The sequence below is a fragment of the Acinonyx jubatus genome, chromosome C1, assembly GCF_027475565.1.
Source record: "Acinonyx jubatus isolate Ajub_Pintada_27869175 chromosome C1, VMU_Ajub_asm_v1.0, whole genome shotgun sequence".
Classification (NCBI taxonomy): domain Eukaryota; kingdom Metazoa; phylum Chordata; class Mammalia; order Carnivora; family Felidae; genus Acinonyx; species Acinonyx jubatus.
Genome location: NC_069381.1, coordinates 145,846,452 through 145,873,973, shown reverse-complemented (window position 1 = coordinate 145,873,973; position 27,522 = coordinate 145,846,452). Strand labels below are relative to the sequence as shown.

The window sequence follows — 27,522 nt, the reverse complement described above, 5'->3', positions numbered from 1 at the left end:
AGGAAAGAATTACAGTTCCAGAATTTCTGTGGGATACCCAAATGACAGTGCAGGGCTATCCTTGGTACATCTGTGGCCCCGATCGCAATGCTGCATCTGATGAAAATGTGCAGGGCTCTGGAGGAGAAAATGCCCAGTGTTCCTGCTTTAGCGCGGCTGCACTGGCAGGGGTGTACCCAAGTTGCCACAACGTCACTCCTTTTCGCCACTAGGAATCCTTGCCATGGCAAGAGGTGCGAGCAACCCCCTCTCTGGGGAAGCCCCTCCCCCCAAGTCCCATCTTCGGCCCTTCCATCCATCTCCCTCTGCCCTCCCTCTGAGGAAAGTTCCATCAGCTCTTTCTCTGTTGACATCTGCCTTCTGTACATGGTCTTTTGCTTCTTAAAATCTGTATCACACCTCTTGTTGGGAGGCCAACTGTCACTTCATTCAGAGCGTCTAATGCCAAGCTCAGCTCTTTCCCAGGATGGTCTCCTCCCAACTTGCTTACTCCTCTCCATTTCATCTGCACATCTTTTGGATCAACGAGGTTCAAATAAAAACCTGGCCATCACTCTGAGTTTTTCCCCCATCTTCTCCCTGAGCCTACACTCATCATTCTCTTCTCTCAGACCCACGTCTATGACACAGGCCTATTTATGGCCTCTCCTTATCTAGCCCATAGCTCGCCCACTTGGAACTCCTGACACTTTTAGTCCCTCCTTTCTGTTTCTTGCTCCCACCTTCCTCAGCTACTGTTCCTGGGGCAAGGATGGGGAAAACTGGAGGGGAGCAGAAGGGGCTCCTACTGGGAACAGACTAACTAGCAAGGCAACAGAAGGAGGGTTGAAAGGGCCAGACTGGGGATGTAGAGAAGGGTATCCATGAGTGTGGGGTGGGGGCTGTGGCCTGCACTGGGGCAAGAAGGGCAGAGAGGTTGGTGGGTTATAGTGCCTCAACCAGGAACATTTATTCAGTAATACTCAAATACAGTTGGGTCTGATTCTAGGCACAGGGGACACAGGACTGGAGGCAACAGCAGCACGGGCAGTCACTGTGACAGTTAGCCCAGAAGAACCACAAAGAAAGTTAGGACCCTGCCACACCACACTAAGTCCTTGGCCACACGGAGTCACTCAGTTTTCATGGTTCTAAGGCTATTTTCTTAAGTTGTCATGTCCCTGTTAATTTGTAATTTTTAAATTAATCCCCTTAATCTGGAGTGTAGCCTAATGAGAAGGAAAGGCTCAAGAATCCCAGAAAGAATCAATGGCATGCAAGGAGCAGCATCAGGCAGCTGTCGTCATCTGCCACCATATCCCTCGCATGGCAGGCCGGCACTGACCTTGCTGTCGTAATCGGATGTGTTCACACATGTATGGATCACATACAGGAGCGAGTCCACCAGCCCCTCACAGGCGCGCATTTGCTTCCTCGCTTCCTCCCCTGCAGAGCTGAGGTTCCTGAAGGGGCAGAGACACGTGGGAGCTGCTGAGATGAACAGCTTACTCCTTAGCCACGGAGCCTTATCTTAACATCAGAGAGAACCGACGACAGGCAGCAACCGTGCAGATGCCGTGTGAGGAGGCATTTTAACATCGCGAGAACTCACAATAACTAGCTCCCTGTTGTCAACCCAAATAGAAAGGAGCAGGGGCATGTGAATTCTGTATCCCTCTGGTGACACCCTCCTTTCTAACCTCCTAAAAAGTTGTTTTGGGGGCTATCCTCCTCAGTTTCCTCACATGTAAAAAGGGGAGAATATTGATCACCTCACAGGGTCGTGTGAGGAAGAGATGCTCCATATAGAGCAATTATTAAAGTGCCTGGTATGTCAGTTAGCTATGGTTGTTATTTGTAGACATGCTTTGCTTCCCTTGTTGGGCCACCAGATATGGCAGGCTCCTGTACCTATTATAATGTTTTGCATGTAGTAGGTGGTCATAAATGCTTCCTCAATGAACGAACAGAAGAAAGGTCACTTGTTGTATAAATATTCAAGTTAAATATGGACATTTGCTTATGCTACACTTTTTCTCATCTTTTCAAATATAAAAAAACCCTGAAAATTGCTTTAGGTCTCATCCATATTGAAACTTTTTTTTTAAGATTTTATTTTGTCAAATAATCTCTATACCCAACGTGGGGCTTGAACTCACAACCCCAAGACCAAGAGTTGCATGCTCTACCGACTGAGCCAGCCAGGCAATCCATATTGAAAATTTTGATACCAGTTTGCCTTCATGAACTGATACCATATATTAAGGATCTATCTCGTTTTATGTGGTATTAGCAAAGGTTCTAGGATACGCTAAGATTTTGCAAAAACTTAGGCTAGATAAGGGGGTCTGGAATGATTTTTCTTTTCATCTTTGTTTTTCTGGGGCCAGAGAGACAATGTCATCTGTGGTCCCTACTCTGTTCTTATCTTGTGTCACTTCTCAGTAGCACTTAACAGCTGCCATCTTCTATTCCTTTATAAGCCCCTGGGACCCTTCACTTCTTTGGTTTTCCTCCAGAGCATCTTGCTGCCTTTCCTTCTTAGTCTTTTCAGCCAGGGGGACCCCCTGGAGTGCCCAGGACTACTTTGGTCCCTTCTTGATCTTTCCATTCTCATGGGTGGTCTCCCTCTGCCCCTTGGCTTTAATACAACCCGTGGATCCATGCATGACTCCCAAATGTCTATTGTTAGGCTGACCCCTCTTTAAAACTCTGGGTTCCTTTATCCAACTGCTTTCCTGATATTACCACATGGATAGCTAAATAGACAAGTCAAAATGGACACAGCCAAAGCTTTCAGCTGTTCACCCCTCTACCCTTTCTTCTCCCTGTGTTGCCAATTTATCCAGCCAAAGATTGAGGTATTATCCTTATCTACTCCCTTTCCCCACCCCTCTATTCAATCCATTAGCAAATTCTGTCAGCTTTCCCTCCACAAAAATACCCCCTATCTCCTACCTCTCTCCAGCACCTGGTGTAGGCCACTGTCATCATCTGCCTGGATCTCTGCAACAGCCTTGGCCTCCAGTCTCTACTGTTGCCCTTGTTTAGTCTTCATGCTGAAGCCAGGATCCAGTCCCATCACTCCCATGATTAAAGCCCTATGTCAGTTTCCCAAGGCACTTGGAATGAAGTGCAAAGTCCTTCCTCTGACTTCAAAAATCCTGCATAATCTATGGTACTACTCTGTGCCTTGCCCATTAAGCTCCAGCAGTAAGCCCATTCTTGCCCCAGAGCCTTCATACTACATGTTCTCTTCACTTAAAATATGTGTCCTGACCCCACTCCACTCTCAGATGAGCAGCTCCTGGTGGTATTTCAATGTAGGCTTTAATTTCACCTCCTATGAGGGGCCACCCGACCATCAGAATCATCTCCCAATAAATCCTACATTACCATGGCATTCATTGTTATTTTCTTGATTGTTTTCCTCAATAGAATATGGTTCTGTTGAGCAGGGTCCTGTCTGTCTTATTCATCACTCATTTCACAGAGAGGGCATGCACCAAATGTTTATAGTCCTGAACCTGAGGGAGCCTGACTGGTATGTCCTGCCTCTGGGAAGCCTGGTAGGCTGGCTGAGGAGTGATCACATTCTCCCCAGATGCAGGGGCAGGGAGAGCATGAGGTGCTCCTTGCACAGATCATCAGTAGGGGATACAAATTGCCGTCTGATGCACACATCTGATTTAGGGAGCTAGCCTGCTTCCCAGGATCCTGACTCTTGTCATCCACCCACAGCAAGGGGGTTGACAGTCACTTGTCACAACAGTGGAAGGCTTCAGAGCAGCAGTCTAGGCTCCCTCTCCATCTTTCAAGCTCTGTTATAGCCTTACATTGGATGTATGGCTTAAATGTTAGCGCTATGTGTCAGATACTTCACTAAGCACTTTATATGGAGCTGATTCTTCACAAGTGTGAGATGGTGTTATTTTCCCTATTCTAAAGATGAGGAAGCTGAAGCTCAGAGTGGGGCAGGAAGCCACTCTGCCCAAGGCTCCTGCTTCAACTTCCCAGAGCACTGTAAGCCTGGGACACTGGGTAGAAACTGAGCTGATGAGTGTTAATGGCAAATAATAAGCACTACTGTCCATAAAGGGGCCTTTATGAATTTCACATGCTAAAGATAATGACTTAAAATAGTATTTGGGCTCATTTTCATTTATTTATAAAACTCAAACCCAATGATTGTTTAAACCACACACCTTTTTGCACCTTTTAAAAGCAGAAAGGTTTTAACCATCACATTTTGAATTTAAACAAAAACCAGGCTGTAAACACATTAGCCGTCAGGATGTGATAACCAGAAAAATGCTGTTAAAGTGGAAAACACAGGAATTTTGGCAGTAATTCCGGACTGAAAGGGCCCTTTTTACTAATCCACAGAAGGGTCATTTATCAGATAATGTCTTTCAGGCCGCTAGTCTGTGCTCATGGTGTTTAACTCACAGGATAAGAGTACAGTGGTCATTTACCTACATGGTAAACGTTAATAAAATGAAGTAAATCCTCTTAAAATCAATTTAACCGTAACACATGCTCTTTAATCAAAGAATTGGAAAGAAGAAATAAAGAACTTACCTCAGGCAACCTGTTGTATTACGCAGAACGAGTGACGTCTGAAATTTAATTTTATGATCATCATCAAAAGAAGAGTTATTCCATCCAGAATGTGGAACGATCACAGTGTTTGTTAAGGTCGAGAGAGCATCTCGAATGATTGTCATCTTTACAGCATCACATGAAGATAAATTCCAAAGAACTCCTTAAAAATGAGATTTAAAAAATCCAATTATCAATTAGAGATCCTGCAGGTTTAGGAATAAACAAATAAACATCAAATGTGAACTCGTTCTGTTCCAAATCTAATCTATGGCCTGAATTTGCAATCAGGCAGGGGTGGACCTCTACTAACTGCTGAGTGAACATATGTGAGCTCCTGGCAGCCCATCACAAAGCCGTAGCAGTCCATCTCTTAAGTTTTAGAGCCGACGTATCTATCAGACAAGATGACTGCGGCTTCTGCAGGGTAAATTAGAGCTACTCTTTGTGTGGGGGGGCACAATCCAATCAAGGGGCACAAACATACAAACATAACACATCTGTGGGTGTCGTAAAGCTGTCATTCACTGCATCATCCCTTACATTCAATGCTCTGTGTGGCAAAACCATTTTTAGACTTCAGTACATGGAAAAAAAGTCTTTCTCAAAAGACTGACATGTTTCTCTACATCATGCTTCCTCTTCCTACTGGGAAGCTCAAGCTTTTTTTTTAATTCTTTTTTTTTTTATGCTTTTATTTTATTTTGGGGAGAGAGAGTGAGAGTGGGGGAGGAGCAGAGAGAGGGAGACACAGAATCCGAAGCAGGCTCCAGGCTCTGAGTTGTCGGCACAGAGCCTGACACGGGGCTCAAACTCGTGAGCTGCAAGATCATGACCTGAGCCAAAGTCTGACGCCCAACTGACTGAGCCACCCAGGTGCCCCGAAGCTCAAGATTAAATATGCTTGCAGTAACATATATAGAGGGTGGTTACATCTGTTTCACCTCCACATTCAGATAAGGTTTAAACATTTTTATTTCCACGTTAAGACTTTTACTGCCATGTGCAAGTTACTGCCATTCCTTTTTTGGATCTAGGCGAGACTGACACTACATTACGTCACTCCTACTATATAATTCATATCAGGACTGAACAACAGACTTAAATGCAGCTTATGAGAGTATTACTTAAATTGTAAGCCTATTAGAGTGTCTTTATTTCTGTATCAACTATGAGGTGGGTTATTGTTACAGTACATATATTTTCTAATAATTATTCCATAAGATATCAGAGCAAATTCAAGATTATACCTACTCTATGACCCTTTCACATCAGTGCATTTTCCTAAGTCAGAGAAAAGTAGGTAGAGGAGAGGTGGGGCAGCTGGCACTGAGGTCCTGACGTCCCTCAGAGCCCTGCACTCCTGATGCATTGTTGACAAGATGCTCAAAAGCCCATACAACAGTGCTTTTAGAATTATCGACCAAAAAAAAAGAAAAACGCTTCAGGCCCTGTGAAGGGGAAGGAATTGGCAAAATCTGCCCATTTCCATGGGCGCGTGTCAGGCTTGTGAACATGACTGATCAAGGGTGTTGGAAGAACTGCTGCCTCCAGTGCATGGTAACCGCGGATTGTCTGCTCAGCCTTCTCAGGGCCTGGAGAAACGGTGGGGACCTTTATAAACGAGGGAGGTGTGACAGTGCTGACGGGACCTTCTCCTTTTAGAAGATGGAGAAGTATAGACAAAGGGCTTGGAGTGAAGATAGTAAACTGATATTCTGACTCTAAGCCCAGAGAGGACCACCCCTTCCCTGCAGGTCTGCCCTGACCTACCCACACTGTTGAGGGAATGGTTGGTAATGGAGGCTGATGCTTGGGCTCTGGCTGGGAAAGCCGTCTGCTCTGCCCTGTGCCTGGTTCCTTTCCTCTTTCACTTGGCTTTGACTTCTGAACCTGGCTGGATGGGTTTCCTTTGTCCCCCAAGGACTTTTACCCTTTCTCTGCTTACTCTTTGGGGTGGGATGGCTCACCATTAGCAAAGGAGTTCAGGCTCAGCAGTGGTTCATCTAGTTAGGCCCCAAATGGGAGGCGAATTTAGACAGTTTGGAATCAGGAAAGTACAGACACTGCTTTGTCTCTGAAAGCTTGTTGTGTCCACCATCACAGGCCTTTGCTTATATAATACATGGCACACAATAGATAGGTTCTAGTAAAGAGTGTAGCATACACTGTGGGTGCTTATGAAATGAACTTAAATTCGTTAGGCAGAGTTATTTCTCCATGGATTCTGATAAAACTGGCCATGTTTCTATATAAAATGGCTTTAATCCAGGGAGGTTTTAATCTTAGGGAGGTTGTGTTACCTGTTTTCTGGAGGTTTCACTGGACTCTCTCAGGGGCAGCCATGTGAGGTGTGGGGGGAGAATTGGCAGCAGGCTGCCAGATCCCCACCCCGATTCACCCAGAGTGGCTCCATACTTATCTGTCCTCAATAGTGGGCTGCACTGTGTGTTTCTGTTTGAAAACAGGGGTTCATGTTAAAAGACATTTGAAAAGCACTGTTTCAGGGGAAAGGTATCAGAGGACTGATGACTATGGGTGGGACCTGGGAGCTAACAAGTAAAAATGAGTCCTTGGAGATAGCAGAAGGGAGACACGATGGAAGAAAGAGAGGGTTGAAGCATAGAAGGGTGGGCGATAAAGGCTGCCACGAATGGGGCTTTAACATTTCCTGCTAATGAGGACAGCCATACTCCACCCAGGATACTGCCGGGGCCTGCTGGGGCGTGAGGCAGCCGCAGGGCAGCATACGGCCCAGATACTGTTGGGTGGGAAGGGTCATTTCCTAACCTCCCCTGACAATTTTATAACATGTTTTCAAATTCCTCACTCCACAGAATTCAACCATGGGGGAGAGTGGCATCTTCTAATACGCTATGTTGTACTTCATGGAATAAATGTATTCTAATAAAGTTAACTGTAAGGCAAGGCTTATGGAAAGGAAAGCTCGTTACATTATAGGCTATAGGTATAAAATTACATATATAGCTACAGAAAACGAAACAGTGTGAGTCACAGACTCACATGTGAAAACATGACTAAGAGGGGTGGTTCTTTAGCATGATGGATCTAGGAGTTGATGCCTAGAATTTCTCTGATCACTAGCAGCAAATCTTGTTTTTCATGGTTCCTGCCTCTACTTCTGGCTCCTGCTAAGACCTACTTCTGTTAAGAGGCTATTTCCTAGATTTATGGATTTCCTTGATTTTCTGTGCAGGTAGAATTTTGTCCTGCTCTTTCTTTTATCAGGCATTTAGAATGATCAGTGGAGTTATATGTCATTCTACAGTTTACTACTAGCCCTTATCTACATGGGATTGAACAGCATAAATGTGCATAGGTCAATACAAACAATAGTAACATGACCATTTACTGTGATTTTACTCTGTGCCAGGCATTGTGTGCTTTACATATAGTAACTTAAAGAGTCAAGCTGCACAATATGAATTAAATTCCCATTTAATTATTTTGTAGGACTGAAATTCTACATGTTGATTTTTTTAAAGGATGAGTATTTGTATTTCTAAATTTAATTTTAATTTCATCAGGCAAATACAAGAGGAACAAATACTCCACCATCATCCATTCTTTTACATGTCTTGTTACACATAAGCAGGGCACATAATGGGTGCTCAAAAATAGTTGTTAATGGATCCAGTTTAATAGCATGTATTTATCTTTGGATTTCCCTTTTATTTCCTGTCTGTCAGACTTAGTTCACAATTACCTCCCTTTCATGCCTTCTCTTAAGCTGAGTATTCAGGAGTGTCTTTAAGGTTTATAACTATGGGGAGAGGGTCAGAACAATGTTTTGTACCTGTAAGGGAATTTGCTAGCGTAGTTTTGTTTGCCTTTCATATGAAAACCAAAAGAGATGGCTGTTGAAACCATCTTAGCTCTGAGGATGGGAGAGTCCCATTTCTGTTATACCTCTAGAAACAGAAGAGTTAAATTAACGTGCCAGAATCCCAACCCCTCAAAACTGCAAAATAGAAAAGCTCAGTGTTGCCCAATTATAAAATGTTAAAGTGTTTAAAACTATGTAACCCTTCTGTAGACCAGGTGACAAGGCTATCTTTTGGTTAACTGAGATGACTTACTCATCATAAAACCAGTCTACTACAAGCTTTCTCTAACCTCAAAAAATGTCCAAAATTACTCTTGACCAGAAAAAAGGAAAGATTCTATTTTTCCTAAGTTTGTGGACTTCAGAGAACCCACACCAAGGCAGCTTTATCATCCTGCACTGAATTATATTATCCCTCTAATCTTGCACCTCTCCAGGTAACACAAAGAGCTACAGCACTGGGTGTGGATTTAAACTAGCCACTTTGAATATCAAAGCAAGTCTCAAGACAGGGATTTTTTTCTTCCCCACCTTCTATTTCCAAAGTAAGGTTATGGAAAAACTAAACAATCAGTTCCAATCAACCAATATTGGATGAAGAAGGTTCAATTACACTTAAAAGCCTTAGCTATGGAATGATTAATTTGGCTTATCCAATCAAAGTAAAAAGCACCATTCTTGAGACCAGCTAATAATATCTGTGTGTACTCCACCTCACTAAAGTAGTAATAAAACAATGTTCTCCCCACTTAGTCTGTCTAAGGCTTCATTTAATGGGTCAGGAAGAATGCTGCTAGAGCAGTAAGTAATGAATAGAAAATACACCAACTCCCAGATGTAGCAAGACTGTTGAGAAAAGAGAGAGCTATAGGATTAGCATTCTCCATTAACATAATAAACCTCCAACTCCTGAGGTCCTAATGAGAAATCTGCTTCAAAAAAATTTAGCAGCATACTCCTGGTTTCTAAAGGGAAAGTTAAAAATAAACTATAATTTGGTTTAGGAAACTTGAGTTTTTTTTATTAATTTAAAGCAATTAGCTATTTGTTGTGAGAACTAAGAATATACACATACAAACTAATTTAGAAAATATCAGAGAATTTCATGCATACTGTTGTAGAAACAGCTGCTTATTCTCTACCACAGGAAAAAGCACACACAATTATGAGTAACCAATAATTGCAAGGAAATACTGCCATGAGAGATGAAAGTTCATTTTCCCCACAAAGAATGAATAAAGTAATTAAAATATTATTTCCCATAAATCCTACGCTGCAGAATTTTGAAAGAGCTCACACTTAAAACTAACTTTATAGCTATTCAAACAACCAACTGATAATCTGATTTTACTGATTAATTAAAATAATGGCACTATTTGAAAAATGTATTTCTTAACTGGCGTTAAACACCAACCAAACAATGTTATTTCTCTGGTAGCATAAATATATAACAGCTTGCACAATTGTTTTCCTTTCTGATTTGGAAGAAATCTAAAATCACTAATTTTTATATGGCATTCAGTTTTTTCAGTTTCCTAATTTATAAACCCCTCCCACATATATTTGTGGACATTGCAAAAAGAAACATAAAGCAGCCCAAAGAACTAGCGCACTTCAAACAGTACCACTGGGCATGCTCCTGCATTTTCTTCCACAACCTAGCCTTATTCTTGGTGTCTGTTGTCGATGTCATGTCAGTCCTGCTCTTTCACAAGATGTCTTTCACAAGAGGTAAAAAGAACTGCCCAAGCCTTCGGGAGGCTGGGGGAGGGGGGGGAAGGGGGGGAGTTTTATATGAGAGGACAGTTGAGGCACTGTCGTACCCGCACAGAGAGGCATCATGACTGGTTTCTATGCTTCAGTTCTGATATTTGCCTTTGTTCGCCCCTAGCAATTCTGCATCTGTGTGCTCTTTGGAATAGGCTGGTGTGGGGATACCCACCCTGCAAGCATTCTTGATAAGTGGGGATAGAAATATTAGGCTAATAGTGAAAATACAGAAAATCAAAGTTTCAGACTGCATACGAAGGTCACAGTGTGTGTGCATCTCGCAAACTCAGTCTGTGGATAACAAGGCAGGAATGTGGGCTTCTGAATCTAGGGCCACTGCCTGCTCCTGCACATGCCTCCATTATTACTCCCCTAGCCAGTCTTTGGCTGAAATACTCATGATCTAGCAAATACACCTCTCCACTTCTTCTCATCGCAGCTGCCCCCGAAGCTCTCCCCTAACACCTGTTAGGGTTTCTACAAAGCTCTAAGGTTTTCTCTTGGGAAAAGAGAAATGTTGTGACTCTATGGCTACTACATCTAGTCACACTATGGCCTCCTACGTCCCTGTCCGTTAAAGCTATACAGCTCATGCCTTTCAGATGCATGTTACTTATACCCAAGCATGGTATAGATATGTGCTGTCCAACAGAGTAGCTATTGGCCATATGTGGCTGTTGAGCACTTGAAATGTGGCTAGTCCAAACTGAGATCTGCCAAAAGTATTAAGATATACAGTGGAGTATGAAAACTTGGCATGAAAAAAATGAATACAAAACATCTCAATTTTTATATTGCTTATAAATTGAAGTCATTATATTTTAAGTTTATTTATTTTGAGAGAAAGCGTGCAAACCAGGAAGTGGCAGAGAGAGAGGGAGAGAGAATCCAAAGCAGGCTCTGCACTAACAGTGCAGAGCCCAATACAAGACTCGAACCCATGAACCATGAGATCATGACCTGAGCCAAAATCAAGAGTCAGATGCTTAACCGACTGAGCCACCCAGGCACCCCTGAAATGATTATTTTAGAAGAGTTGGGTTAAATAAACTGCCCTGTTAACATAAATAAGACCTGTTCCTGTATCCTATTTAATGTGTCTACTAGGAAGTTCAGAATTACATGTGTCCTACGTTATACGTGTTTTGGAAAGTGCTGGTAGAGACCCGGAGGCGAGTCCTCTGCTCTCAGAGGCCTTGCCACAAATGGTCACAGCATGAGGCAGCCATCACAAAGCATCCAAGAGTAGGAAGAATGCCGAGCACAGCTTGCGTGTTGTCTGCACTATGCACTCCACATCCATCCTCATACAAACACCAAGCAGCAGGTATTGTGTTTATACTGGGGAAGCTGGTGCCAGGTGAGGTGATTTGTCTGGGGCCACAGAGCTGGAAAGAAACAGGTGGATCTCACTCCAGAACCCAGTCACTGCTGACACCATGCTACTTCTCCCTGGATGTTTTTCTGTCTGGTAGGATTGAGGACCACGGCATCCAGGGTGGAGTATGAAGGGCAGAAGCCAGGGAGAAGCAGGCTGGGGCTGGGGAAACCCAGCTTGGGAGGAGCAGGAGTAGAAGAGCCTCGAGGCTTGGGCTGGCCTGGAAGGGGAGGGCAGGGGCTGCAGATGAAGACTTGCCAAGGGGGGGAAGTGTGGAAGGCAGGGACAGGTGTGATCCCAGGGATGAGGGGGAGGTTGATGGACCAGAAGGGGCACAGCCTATGTCCCAGGAAGCACTGTAGGGGGAATGTGATGAGGACCTGAAGGAGTGAGGAGACGGGAAGGCACAGAGGAAGGGCGGGTGCTTGTGATGAGAATCTGGAGCCTGATGCAAGGGGAGGGTAGCATCCAAGCTGAGCCCTGGTTCGGCATGTGTGTGAGGATCTGGAGGTGTAACAGGAATGAGGAAATCCAGGGGCAGTGGGAAGAGAGAAATACAGTGAAAAATGTCCACCATTTGTGGCTTCAGGCAAATCACTCAAGCTTTCCACCAGGACTGGAATGCTGTGAACAAATTATGAAACTGAAATGGAACTGAAATAATGGGAAAGCAATTATTATGAGTGGGACAGAAGTACTGTCTTTAATCCTAGAAAAGCCTTTTCCCTCCCTCTGGATAAATGCTGAGGAAACGACAGTCATGGTGGTTTATAGTCGCTCCCAGGGTTCCTCAGATGCTACTGCCTCAGCAGGGGTTGCTGAACCGTGTGCAGGGACTCCCAGAGCAGACGAACGCGCAGTCCCGGGCCAGACTGAAAGGCATGGCTCATGGCTTCCTTCTTCCTACCCTACTGCCAGCCTTGGGCCTGCTTGCTGCCCTCCTTGCTGGCTGGCACAGCTGGCTACTAAGGTGGTGGACCAGTCCAGCGGCCTGGAGGGCTGGGTCGCACGGGAGGCCTGGCCCGGCCAGCTGGGTGGGCCTTACTTTGCTTGCCTGGTTGTTCCCCGCGATTTTCTGCACACAGCTAACGCATACTCCATGTCAGACATGGAAGAGCTCCCTCACGCCCAGCTGTGGGCATGGTGGTCACCACCGCTGGTTTCAGCAGCAGTAGTGAGAGGCTGCTTAGGTGGTGTGGGAGGAGGAGACTTCCCTGGAGGGGCAGTGTGGAGTTGATGATGGCCTGGGCCAGCCACCGAGGCTACATATTCAATTTGAAGAGGATTGCTCCTGCTGTTTAAATTCTTTCCCTGCCGAACGGCACGAGCGATAGATCTTTAAAGTCTTTAAAGACCATAAGGGTTGGCCTGCGTTTCTGTGATTTTTCAGGTACAAAGGTGGTGGATCACAGCATCTTTGAAAAGATCTATCAATTTCTAGAGATCAGTTTACAGACTCACATTTACATTTCAACATATTCTTTATTTCAGGTAATTTTCCAACTTCATGGGTAGGCTGAGAGGATTAATTACATAATGTAGTCACAGAGTCCTCTGTACCCTGGAAAAGCATTTCCGCTGAAAATAAATCAGCTTAAAATTCAGAAATGCTGACTGAGAATTGCCCGTAAGGGATGTAAAAGATGGTTCTTTTTGTCAGGGGGAATTTGTAAAAGTGAACAGGTCGCACAAAGGAAAAATATACCCAAGAGAATCACAGGGATGCAGAGGTGGCAGGGAGGGCAGTGATGTGGCCACCCTGGTTGTTCTTCAGGGTACTTCAGCCTCTGGCACAGAATTAGGTCACTTACACTATCCTAGAGATTTGCCTGAGAAAAAGTCACTGCAGTGATGTGTTCCACGTCTGGCTTTGATGGGTTCCAGGAATGTGCTTTTCCATGTGCACTAAATCTTCAACCTCATCATCTGGTACCAGCAGAAGAAGCTTACAGACAAAAGTACCTCCAGTCCTCAGCCATGAGAGTTCTATAGACTCAGAAACTGCAAGGTACTCAGGGGACCTGGGCTGGGTTCTCTTGGGCATTTTTTTTTAGATTTCTATCATATGCCCTCATCTTTCTCAAATATACTGGTTCTCCAATATACTGAACACATGTGTCACTATGGGGTCTCTTTTGTACTGAGAAATTCTACTCTAACAGCTGACCACCTGAGTTCTGTAGGGACCTCTGAGGCTCCCCGTTTGATTGCTTCATTTTGCTTGACATTTAAGAAGCCTACATATAAGGGGCACCTGGATGGCTCAACTGGCTAAGCGTCCAACTTCAGCTCAGGTCATGATCTCACAGTTCATGGGTTTGAGCCCTGCATCCAGCTTTGTGCTGACAGCTCAGAGCCTGGAGCCTGCTTCGGATTCTGTACCTTTCTCTGTTCCTCCACAGCTCATGCTGTCTCTCTCTTGAAATAAAAACATTAAAAAAAAAAAAAAAAAAAAAAAAGAAGCCTACGCGTAAAAGAAGATCATATTCATCTTATTAGTTGAATCTTTTCATACTCGAACTATAAATCCTGAAATAGTTACAAGACAAAAATCACGTTTCATGTTTTCCAAGCAACCTAACACTTTATGATTATACCTTATCGGTAGTTTGATGTGACTGTGCTAGTGGCCAAGTTCAAACATATTTCTCTGTACTCGCAGATAAAATTCAGAGAATAAATTCAGAGTTTTTTGTTTTTTTGTTTTTTGTTTTTCCTTTTTTGGTGGTAATTTGAAAGAGTAGGGGAAAATGGGCAGGTGCACCCCCAAGTTGTGCACCTGCTCAGCACTTTTCAGTGGCCTGGGGGAGGGGGGCAGAGGCAGAAGAGGAAGGAAGAGCTGCATGCCAGGAACACAACCAGGACTCAGTCTCTCTGGATCCCTGTTTCTCATCTACAATATGGGGGAAAGAATAGATTTCTTTAAGGCCCTTTCCAGTTCAAAGTTGTGACTCTGAATTAGGAGTTGTCCCATCTGTAATACACCGTTTTGTCTTGTTACCTATTAAACTTTTTTGTCATGTCATTCATTACCAATTTTTATGGTTTGAAATGTTCAGTGAATAAGAAAGCACATGATTCTGTTGCTCCTGTTTTATAAAGTGGGCCAAGTGTAAGGATCCCACTGACTTTGGCTGAGAACTGGGAGGAGATGTTGCTAGATTTGTGGAAACTACCCATGCAGCTCCTGATGGCTCTAGCGGTCCACAAAAAGCAGGATAGAAAGTAATAGGCCAACTCCTCTCTGGACCAAAGAACAAACGACTGTTTTGAAGGCATAATAATTAGACCAAGGGGACATATTTAGTAAATTATTTCATTCTGTAATGGCACTTAACATTCCAAATGGCTGAATGCATGTCCACTAAGCCCCAGCTCTTTATAGAACATCCTACTGTTTCCTAAACTTTAGCTTGGCCTATCCACCCTTCCTTAGTGCAGGACTATCATTTCCTTATTAATTTATTACCTAATTAGAAATATGGTGCTAATGATCAGTAAGGGAATAAACCTAATTTCTGCATAGTGTCTGAAATCCACTGCTAGCATCCAAAAATTTTTAAAATAAACAGTGTGGAAATATTGTACTTAGCCATATGGATGAATAATCACTTGCTAAATTGGAAAGAATGTAAATATAGCAGTCATTTAAACAAAGGCTATTATTATTCAAGAACAAGGGCTACTTTGTGGTATTTAACACCAGTGTTAACAGGGATAATAGAAATGTGGTAGTTTTAGGACATCTGGTACATTAAAAAAAAAAAAAAGGTAGGCCTCCGAATTCTGTGAAATATCAATTTCTATAGTTTTTAAAAAATGATGCTTTCAGAATGCTCAATAACTCAAAACTCATATTTCCTGGCTTAGAAACACTATTTAATTATCTTGAGCAAATGAGTTCAACATATCTTTTCTAGTGACAAGATGTTCCCACTTTCCACCCATAGCATGTGGCCTAGAAGACATTCATTTTATTACTCAACCAGGAACAACCATATTTCATGTGGCTTTCAAGTTGAAGCACAATAAAGGCAAAAAGTATCTTTGTAATAAAAAAAACCTCACCCTGAGCACCAGATAGATCAGCAATTACTAAAAGAAAAACTCATTAGGTTTCAACCTGGAAAATATTCAACAAAATGAAGAAAACACAAGAATCCTGTTACATATTAGAGGACCATTTTAATTAACAATGACAGCATACTGTCTTGAGAAAACACACCTGGCAAAAAGTAGTTTTCCCTTTTTTCCCTGCAAGTAAAGATGTGGCCCAAAATGCAGGTGCTGGGCAATTATTATATTCAAAGCAGAGAGAGGCATCTTTTTAAAACAAGAGCTAAAATTTCTTCATTTACGTACATTAAAATGCCAAACTGAAACAAAGGGGACTAGAAAAAAAAAGTAAGTCTTCGGATTAATAACTAGGTTGAATTACTTACATTAAGAATATCAAAATACTTAGTTTTCAAGGGGATAGTAATTTCTTCCAATAATACAATATTTTGAACACAGCAGTTCATTGTGCTTTGACATTTCATGATCTTAAGCCGACGATAATCTCCACTGAGGAGCTCCGACGCCATCCCTGCAAAGCGTAAGTACTGCACTAGGCTAGCCAGGGCCAGAGTACCTCGTGGAGACATTGGAAGAACACAGAAATTTAGAAGGATAATGTTCTGTTTTCAAAGAGGATTTTACAGGAGATGGGCAGCTCATAGGGAATGCTGAGTGATGTGGTCACATAGCACGCAGCTGCCCATGTTTGGAGCAGACACGCCTTAATGAGAATGGTTCAGCCTGAGACACACTTTCCTGGTTAGGAGAGTCCAGGAGGCTGGATTTAGGGGTGACTGGTCTTCTCCTATGGGGCTATTCTTAGGCCAAATGAACTCCCAAGGGCGTACCTTGCTTGCTTTCTCAAGCCATACTTAATGTTTTCTTGTTGCTCTCTGGATAACCCTGTGCTCAGTCTTAACCCCACAAAGCAGTGAGCTCCCCGTCCCTATGGGTCCGAGTACATCAGGGGTGGCTATGTTGTGTGGAAACTGTACGGGGAATTCAGGCACTGGATAGCTGATGGGACAAAATTTATTTTGAGGTCTCCTCCAACCCTGTGATTGGTTTAAAGATGGTTTATGAGTGTTGACTCAAGGAAGAGTTACTGAAGGAGCTCAAGGAAGTCTTGATATTGTCAGGCATTAAAACACACCAGGGATTAGTTATTCTTAAAAAGTTACTGAACATCATTTAGAGGTGGTACCACTAAATTCTGGAACCGAAAAACATGAACGTATAATTTTTCTTGTCTTCATAAATCTTGGTCTACAAATACGTGCATACATGCAACACACACACATAACTGTGCTAGATTTATATTATGACTTTGTAGTTTCAAATTAGCTGGATAATGGTTATATACAAATCAAACTCAGGTTGACATTCAGCATTCTGAAGCTGGAAATTCACTTTTGAAGTCCTCTGGTCCAACTCCTTTATATATGTCAACTGAATGAAGTGTTCACACACTGACCACTCCCATTCCAAATCAAAGACTACTTTTGAAGAGAACATTTCATAAGCAATTGGTTCATAAATCAGTATAAATTATTGGGAGTAAAAATATAGAGTTATTAATTTTTCCTCCCCTACAAATGTGGACAAAAAATACCTCTTAAAGCCTAAAAGTTACTGGCAGTTGTTTAAAAAAAAAAAAAAGAGGTTGTTGCTAGTTTTACATTGGAAGCAATACGATCTACTGGAGAAACAGCCTTTTTGAATTAATAAACACTCATATCCTCCTTTCAAGGCTAGGACCCATGTCTTAAAACATCTTGCATTCTCAGCAACTAGTACTGCACTCACAAAGAGAGAGTGAAATATGGAGGGAAGCATCTAAATTAGCACTTACATCTGGAGTACGCACCAGGCAAATTAGTACATAAAAGCTCTTAGTGAAGTTTGGCTTTACTTCCAATAAATCGGATTTATTCTCAAATGAAAAAGAAATCACCAAACTTTCATGTACTTGCTTCTTGTTTATCACTAAATCTTATACATTCCTTGAGCTCAGAAAAAGCACTGTAACCATTTCACCCAAGGATAAAACCTCAGAAACAAAAATCTACCAAACACCTATTCCTCCTGTGAGAAATTATGACAGAAGAGAAAAAACACCCTACACATCTATCATGACTAATCAAAAGAGAACCAAATCTGAGTAGAAGCTATGCTTTTAACATCAGGCTGTCCCCGGATTGCCATGATGTTGTAGGGAGCCCACACACATCAGTTTGCAGCCCTGTTGGCCACACAGGTATTACTGGGAGACGCTATTTGGACAATGACACAGGAAGTTCACAGTCATGGGAAAGAAACAGCAAACAAGGAAAGAAAGCACTCATGCTGCAAACACATGGTCTCCTCTGAGCCTCCCTTACAGAGAACTTAATGTAAGAGAGGGACTATATTGACTTCTAGAATGGATAGGTCTATATTCTTCCTTTTCTCTTAGTTCTATTTATCCTGTTCTAATTTTCATTTTATATACATATGCCATATGTATGTAAGTGTAAATAATTTATTTTTTGGTGTGAGAGGATTTGATGCCTCGAAAGCATTTGAGAAAGAGAACATAGTAATAAATCAATAGATAATTTAGATGTGTTAAAGCATTAATATTCAAACTATGTTAAGGCAGGGAGTCTAATCCAGAGTTTAAGATTATATATAAAGTGTATTCTACTTTTAGTATGTAAATTTCATACCTTATTTGGAGTATAGGGTACTATATTTTAAATTTTAGTATCTTATGAGAAAGTTGATTCCCCTCAAATATTAGATTCATGATGGTTTGCTACATTCCCCAGTGTTACTGAATTATATGTGACAGAACCTACAGCTCTAATTTCATCGTGAAAGCCAGTGGGGAATGGGGTTAATTTTTTAAAATGTTGTTAAGAGATTTTTAAATTAAATATCTCAGGCATGAAAAATAGCATAGCAAATATAAGATACCCAGGTAACTACTATCTAACTTTGACATTTTGTCTTCTTTGTTTCAGATTTCTTTCTTTCTTTTCTTTTTTAAAGAAACAGAGCTGGATTAAATCTCCCAATCCCTTTTTCTCTACCTGCCCTCCTCCCCACCCCACAGGCAACCACTATCTTTAATCTCTCTTCTGTCATTTCAATGAAAAATTTTAACTTTATTGCATGTGTGTATATCAGAAAATAATTTATAGCCTCAACCTGCATACTGTGAAACTTTATACCAATAGTATCATGCTGTGCTTGCCATCCCACCAATGCTTCTAGATATTTATCTATACATCTATAGATACACAGACATTACAGCTATCCAGAGACAGCTCTAATGCATTTGTCTTAATTCTTATGTCTGGTTTCACTGTGTGAATATACTGCCATTTATTTAACTATTTTCCTACCAGTCAATACTCAGTATTTCCCTCTAATTCTCTATTATAAATAATGCTGTCATTAATTCGCTCTGCTGCAGAACTGTTCTTTCACCTGGACTTCAAGCACCCTTAAACTCAGCTGACAGTGCTGCAACATCGTCTCCCAAGACAAAGCATCACTTGCTTCCTCCTGTTCTCTCACTCCCCACATTGGACCGCTGTGCCCTGACCATCAAGTGTGTTTCTCTCTATTCCCTCTTCTCGACCACCCACCCCTTCCTTCCTTTTTTTTTTTTTTTTAAAGTTTATTTAGTTATTTTGAGAGAGAGAGAGGGAGAGACAGAGAGTGCATGAACAGGGGGAGAAACAGAGAGAGAGGGGGAGAGAGAAAACCCCAAGCAGGCTACTGTCAGCACATGTCAGCCCAACATGGGGCTCAATCTCATGATCCGTGAGATCATGACCAGAGCTGAAATCAAGCATTGGACATTCCACCGACTAAGCCACCCAGGCACCCCAGCCACCCCTTCTTTCTATTATGGATGCGGCTCAAGCTATTACCTCAAGATTATAGGCCTCCCAGATACCACATTCATCTACTTCAAATCAATCCCCCACCCTGATACCTGCTGGAAGAATGCATTTAAAAGCCCAAACTGGCCACACCATGCCCTATAATCACCCCACAGTGTACGGGACACAAGTTCCTCATAAAAGTTCCCCAAACCAGGCCTGTGTTTCTCTTTGGCCTTGTCTTCCTTCAGCATGCCTCTCTGGCTGGAAGCTCTGACCCCATATTCCATGCTGGCTTTGAGCTCTGCCTGTGACTGGAAGTATCTCCAGCCAACACCTCTACATCCTTCAGGGCAATTTTGGTTTCACACTGACCAGAGGACTTCCCTGCCCATCCTCTGTGCTCCTAGCTGCAGCCCCTACTGAGTCCTGACACTTGCAGCTTCTCGCTGACATTCTCAGAACCACTCCTGTTCCTCCTGAGTCGGAGTGCTACTTGAGGGCAGGGGGTGAGGTTTATTCACGTGTGCATCTCCGGTAGCCAGGAAAGCATCTGATGTACTAACAGGGATCTGGAAACTGGCTGAACTCAAGTGGAAGGTGGTTAATCCATTAACTGTATTTTACTTTCATAATAAAGGAGAGCCAGTCTATTTAACACAAGTAGATTTACTATGGAATACATCATAAAAAAAGCTGTATTCAGTCCTTCACGCACAAGACATCTGTTAGCTGATACTTAACGCACTCAAGTACAATAACTGATACTAGTCAGGATGACCCTGTAGCAGTGCAAGTGCTTTCTGAATCATCGGATTAAATTAGATTCAGCCTTTGTCACAGTTGTGCACACTACATCATGATCTCCTACCTAGAACCTCCAACTTCTTCACTGTGCCACCACACAAGGACATCGGCTAGGTGGCTTTCAACATTTCCTTCAGGACAAGATCACATTGTTTACCCACCTGTAACAAGCTCCCTTACTTCTGCATCAATAGATTTTCTCAACAGTCGCAACAAAGCAGGAATCCCACCAACATTCTTCATTGCTATTTTATTTTCATCTGTAGACTTGCCAAAAACAAGGTTTCGGAGGGCACCACAAGCATTCTTCTGAACTTCCAAAACTCTGTGGTCCAAAAGGTCAACCAGATGCTTGATTCCCCCTAACCTACACACCTAGAATGAAACATATGAGGTACCAGGCCTAAGTGACACATGACTAAAAAGTGATCAAATAAAAGTCTGTTATGGAAATATCACAGGAAAAAAAAGGAAGGCAGTCGTAGGTGGATTAATGGCCAAGTGTAGGTAGCATAGTCCTACTCTACCCTCCTAAACACACAGAGGGGTTATGCTTATACTTCTGAGGGAAATGAGCAAATACACAAACACAATAAAGCTGTATGGATTGGAGGTGAGGGTTTTTGACTGAAGTCATTTGGATTACAGAATTGTTTCTCTAGACTACTCTCCCTAATTTTCTCCCATTTGCCAATTAATTAGTACATTACATGAATATATCTGGGCTTTATTTCCTTCATTCACCTTTAGCTCAGCAGCTGGTATGTTGTTTTGCATACGAAGCTGAGGAAAAACAATGAAGTTCCATTTGCCATTGCAGGGGGTAAAATGCCAAAGTGTTAAGAAAGAATCTGTATGTCATAGGACACTAGTCAATAACCAATGACTCACTGTATTTCTATAAATGCCAAAAAACTTTAAAATCTGAAATAAAATACTCATTTATGTTCAGTATTAGTTAACAGTTAAAAATTCTCTGTAACAACTTAATTTCATGTCGGCACCAATCTTAACAGAATCACATAAAGTACATGAGCTCGCTAGTTTCATACACAATTTTTATCTAATAGATTTTTGGAAAATACTCTAAAAAGGTAGGTTAAATCGAATTTTGCTTCATGTTTTATAAGTAAGCTAATGAGTAGACACGGGATTTGAAAATGCTAAAAGCACTCCAAGAAATATCCTCATCTTGGTTTCTCCTACAAAATACTGAAATGCACGGTTAAGAATGAAAGGGGTATCTGGTATCACACTATCCCTTTAAAATGGCCTGTGAATTGCAGCTAGTAATTTCTGAAGCACATAAGCACATGATTGCTCCATGGAAGGCACCGCCCCCCGGGGGCGTGCCAGGCGCTGGGTGCGTACCTCCATTTTCACTTTGTTGTCGCCAAAGCACAGGTGCTGCAGGTAGGCGGCCGCGTTCGCCTGCACGGACGGGAACTGGTGCTGCAGCATGTGAATGACTTCGGGCAACTCGGGGTCACGCCAGGCAAACTCCCTGTGACAGAAAGACACGGCTTCAAAGCAGGAACGACCGTGTTTTAACAATACACTCGATGAGGAGTCTGTCATAAAAAAATCTTGGCTGAGACTAAAATTGGAAGTTACAAAGTTCCTAAAATATATAAATGTAAAGAGCTCCTCCCCCGCCCGCCCCGATGAACATACGCAGAGACCGAGATGCTACTGAACTCAAATAAATCATCAGGCACAGAAAGAGGTTCAAGAGAACAAAGGAAATTGTTAATATGAAATACTTTTCCATTCTCATTTTCTTCCTCCATTCTAATTTTATGCCTTTCTACCTATGTCAGAAATTTGCAGGTGTGAGGCTCAGGTAAACAAGTGCACTTTAGTCAGGTGAGAAGTCATGTCTGAGCAGAGAGAAAGAAAGCTGCTGGGAATAGGCAGAACTGGTGTCAGCTGGGAAATCGCAAGTAATGTGGGCCTGATGATTTTTAAAGAACTTAATATAATATTTATGGTTGCTCTCGATTATAAGAAGTATAGAAATTTATAAAAAAAATATGTTTTTTTTCGGTAATCCTATAACCAGAGAAAACCACTGCTGACATTTCCTGTTGGTCTTTTTTCCTCTAATACATATAAAAAAATGTGCACGTGTGCATACAGAATTTTTTCAAAGAAATGGATTATATTTAAAGAGCACTTCGTATTTCATGAGTACTTATTCTGTGCCAGGCACTATTCTAGGCATTTTATATATATGAATTCATTTATTCTTTTTTTTTAATGGAACCACCATTTTTTTTATTTCAATTAAAAAAAATTTTTTTTTAATTTGAGAGTGTGTATGTGAGCGAGCAGGGGAGGAGTACTGGGGGAGAGGTTGGGAGAAAGAGAGAGAGGAGAATCTTCAACAGGGTCCATGCTCAGTGGAGAGCCCCATTCAGGGCTCGATCCCACGACCCTGGGATCATCATATGACCTGAGCTGAAATCAGGAGTTGGACACTCAACAGACTGAGCCCTCCAGGCACCCCATGAATTCATTTATTCTTATTGCAACCACATAGATATTGAGGTTGAGACAGAGAGGCTAAGCATCTTGCCTAAAGTCACTCAGCTAGTCAACACTCTGCTTTCAGAGCCGGTATGCTATCCCACTTCTTGTAGAGTATACAGTCACACTAAGCACGTACACTTATACTCTGCTTTTTCAGATAACATCACATTGTTGGAATTTGGATGTCAACTGATTGGCTCACTGTTTAGGATCCTTTTTAAATGTGCATTCACTCTTGTAACATATAGAGACCAACTTCTTAGAATTGGTTCACATGGGGCACCTGGGTGGCTCAGTCGGTTAAGCGTCCAAATTTGGCTCAGGTCATGACCTCACAGTTCATGGGTTTGAGCCCTGTGTCAGGCTCTGTGCTGACAGCTGAGAGCCCGAAGCTTGTTTCAGATTCTGGGTCTCCCTCTCTCTCTGCCCTTCCTCCAATCGTGCACCCCCATCTCTCTCTCAAAAATAAACATTAAAAACATTAGGAAAAAAAAAGGAATGGTTCACAAAGCAACAAATGTGTGGACTTTGCAGAATGAACTATTATATAAAATGAGTAAAATGAATGCTGTTTATAATAAACTCTAAAAAAAAATCTTTAAATTAACAACCCAGTGATCCTTCTATTGCCTAGTTATTAAGGCCTAGAGTCTCTCTTGGTCTGGGAGCGCTCTATGTATTAACTTGCTTGTCCACTACAAGGGGCAACCTAAACCTGCACACACATACACGCCACCTGTTCAAATGAATAGTGCCATAGCAGGTGTCAGAGAGATACAAGCACTGAATGAGATGTGGTTTGGTGTACAAGACTCTGTACATGCAACAATGTCTTATTCAATGAGTTTACCTGTGTCAGGCACTGTGTCAAGAGCTTTATATGCATTATCTCATTTACCTTGACTACTACCATATGACATAGGCACTACTCAATAACATTTGATAGAGGTAAGGAACCTGAGATTAGTAATAAGTGATAGAGGTGGGTGAAACCCACCCAGGTAGTCTGTATGTTGCCTCCACACATAAGGAACAGAAAGCAGAGGCTGTGAAGCAGAAGAGTGAGAGAATGTAACATATATAAGGTCACATTTATAAAGAAGAAAATTCTGGTGGCCAAGTAGAGAATGTATTAGAATCAGAAAACATTAGTGGCAAGAAGACTATCCACACATTTGCTCAAAACAAAATAGAGCCATCCTTGACTTCTCTCTTTCCTGTATTCTTCTTGTCCAACCTATCAGCAAACTTTATTGACTATCTCTGAACTATTTCATATAAGCCCAACCCATCCATTCTCTTTGCCTTGCCTGGCCCATCTAATAATCTCCTATGTGCTCTGTCTGTTTCAGATATCACTCCCGTACCCCATCTACTCTTTGCATAGCAGCCAGATGATTTTTTTTGAAAACTGAAGCCAAGGGTAAGAGGGAGATTCTGTCTTGGGGGACAGACTTAATGACTTAATTCTTTGTTTTGTTTTGTTTTTTAAGGTTTATTTATTTTTGAGACAGAGAGAGACAGAGTATGAACGGGGGAGGGGCAGAGAGAGGGAGGGAGACACAGAAGCAGAAAACCGGACCAGGCTCTGAGCTGTCAGCACAGAGCCCAACGCGGGGCTCGAACTTGTGGACTGCAAGATCATGAGCCGAAGTCGGACGCCTAACTGACTGAGCCGCCCAGGTGCCCCAATGACTTAATTCTTAATAGACATTAGGAATACCACCAATGCCAAAAGAGGCAGGAAAAAAAGCACACAATTTGGAGTTAGACTGCCTATGTTGAGGTCCTAGGTCCTTCATTTACTACGTGATTTTGAAAAGCACTTAGTTGTTTGGAGCACTACTACTTTGGAGCACTACATCTGTATAATAGGAACAAAACAACTATCAGTTGTATCTTCTTCTTAGGTTGGCTGTGATGATTAAATTGTGATGGTGTATATTAAAATATTTTCCTTTTAATTATGATATGGATTTTTGTTAATATTCATCAGTCCTGAAAAAGGAACTAAACAGGGTCACTCTCTATAATAAATTCCCTTTTATATATTGAAGCTAGGTTAACTATTTCTGGTCAAAATCTGTCCAAAGCCTGTTATGTAAATCTGTGCTCTAATTAACAGAGTGCAAGGAGTGTGATTTAATTTTTCCTTGATGACTCACAATCATAACAAATACACATTTTTGTCCTCTTTAAGTGGCACAGATATGGTCAAGATTTTCTGGCATCACTGGGTACCATGAGGGCCAGACTCCAGCTGGAGATGGGCAGTTAGGCTTGGTTGGCATCAATTCCAACCCTGATTTTCAGCAGAAATTTACCCTGGAAACACTGCTATCAATTCATGGGCTGGTTGGATGGCATCAATGTCTGCCAGGATTTGCTTCATTACAATCTAAGCCCAGACTTCTGTTTTCAGCCATCATAGAATAACTGATCCTGGACTTGGCCTTTTCACAAAACACAACTATGAAATGTATGTATGAAGGAAGTGTTTTTAGGTCCTGGACAACACATAACACAAGAATGTAATCTTGGGGGACCGACTTCATGACTTAATTCTTAACAGACATTAAGAATACTACCAATGCCAAAACAGGCAGGGAAAAAAGCACACAATTTCGAGTTCCTGAGAGACAGGAACCATCATAGCAGCCCCATATTCCCTGGCTTTCTGCCCGAGGGCATTTTTTTGCATCGTGACATAGGAAGCTGGGCCCATGAAGTGGAGCAATGATGGACTTAGTGAGCTGAGGGAGAGAAGTGAGAATTGAAAATGGTTGGAATTTGAGGGGCAGGGAACTGGGAACTATGTAGAAGAGATTCTACAAGTCTATAGGAGGATTACTCACAAGTCTTTAACTAAATGCTGTACCGTACATGTCCATGACACATGCGTAGGTCGGATGGAGTAGCTGTTGCAGGACAGAGCTGAGTATAGGCCAGTGACTATGAACTTCCAGCCCAGTCAGACTGTAAACCTTCCTGATTACCTCAGCATTTAATTTCCACAAAGAACTACACCAAAGAGTGGAAGCATATGCTAGGACTAAAACAAATCTGAACAGACCCTTCTCAGAAGAACAGAACCAATCTTGACAGGATCAAAAGCATCTGTCAGTAATTTAGTTATCTGCCACAACAAAACTCAGAATCCTAACAGGTCACAACCTAATACAGAGTCCCTACAATGTATCATCCATAAAAGTCAGCATATGATTTAAAACTGCTAGGTATAAGAAGAAACAGAAATGTGACCTATGAAGATGTAAACAAAACAAAACCAACCAACCCCAATAATAGACCCAGAGCAAACCCAGATGTTGGAATTATCAGAGGACTCTAAAAGGTCATTATAGATGTGCTCAAAGATGGAAAGGAAAAGATGTATACAGGGAGTGAATAGATGAAGAAATGTCTTTAGAGACATGGAAACTATTAAAAAAAACCCTACCAAATTCAAGTATCTGAAATAAACAATTCACTGGATGGGCTTACCAACAGATTGTGGAGACTACAGAAGAAAAGGCAGTATATATGAAGATAGATCAACAAAAAATATCCAGTGTGAAGAATACAGAGAAAAACTATTTTAAGATATACACAGAGCTTTAATAAGAGTAAAAGCATGTAGTACAATAATGTCAAGTTACTCCAGAAGGAGAGGAGAATGAGTTTGGGGCAGAAAAAAATATTTAAAGCAATTATGGTTAAAAATGTCCCAGTTTTGATAAAAATCACCAGCCAATATTCAAAGAATCTCAATGAATTCCAAGCAGGTTAAATGTAAAAAAAAAAAAAACCCAAAAAAACCAAAAAACCATAGGTAGGCCTGTCAGAATAAAACTGCTGAAAGTCAAAGATAAAGAGAAAAACCTGAGAGGCAGCCAAGAGAGAAGATACATTACATAAAGAGAAGAACGATACGAATAACGTCTGATTTCTCATCAGAAACAATCGCGGCTGAAGACAATGAATGACATCTTTTTAAAGTACTGAAAGGAAAAACCCATACCTGTCAATCCTGAATTTTATACCTAGCAAAAATATCCTTTAAAAATGAATGAAATAGTTGTATGGAAACCAATTTGACAATAAATTGTATTAAAAAAAAAAAAAGAAATAATGGAAACTCAGGTGATTCATTCTACAACCCAAAAATACTCATATAAAAATGATAATACTGTAATATTTTATAAAATAATAAAGGTAAATAAAAATAAACAAAAAAATGAATGAAATAATAACATTTTCAGATAAATTAAAACTGGCAGAATATGTTGCTAGCAGACACGCAACACAAGAAAGGCTAAAGGAAGTGCTTAGAATGAAGGGAAATGGGTCGAGATGGAAACTGGAATTTGTAGGAAGAATACATAGGATGAGAACTATATTTGGTAAACATACAGTAAATATAAAGACATTTGTTCTCTTAATTTCTTTAAAACACAATTGACTATTTACAGTAGAAATAATAACACTATATTATGGGTTTTATTATGTGTGTAGAAGTAAAATATTTGACAATAACATAAAGGTCAAAGGGATTGCACATGGTATTATTCTGCTGAACAGCACAGATTAAGTCCTGCTTAAAAGGAACACCATGAATGCTATTATTCTTTATGTTGCTATCGCTTTCCATAGGAAGTATTTTTGTTACTACTTCT

At 41.6% G+C, this 27,522-nt stretch overlaps 1 protein-coding gene across 10 annotated transcripts in view; it reads right to left on the bottom strand.

The window, feature by feature from the left end:
- PKP4 (plakophilin 4) overlaps positions 1-27,522 on the bottom strand; it is a 236,744-nt gene that overhangs the window by 19,014 nt on the left and 190,208 nt on the right. For all 10 annotated transcript variants that reach the window (XM_053215098.1, XM_053215104.1, XM_053215101.1 and 7 more), the window contains 4 exons: positions 21,689-21,817; positions 20,479-20,692; positions 4,561-4,744; positions 1,325-1,442 (listed from right to left, as the gene is read on the bottom strand). In XM_053215098.1, the coding sequence (XP_053071073.1) occupies positions 1,325-1,442; positions 4,561-4,744; positions 20,479-20,692; positions 21,689-21,817 (645 nt within the window). The remainder of the gene's footprint in view (positions 1-1,324; positions 1,443-4,560; positions 4,745-20,478; positions 20,693-21,688; positions 21,818-27,522) is intronic.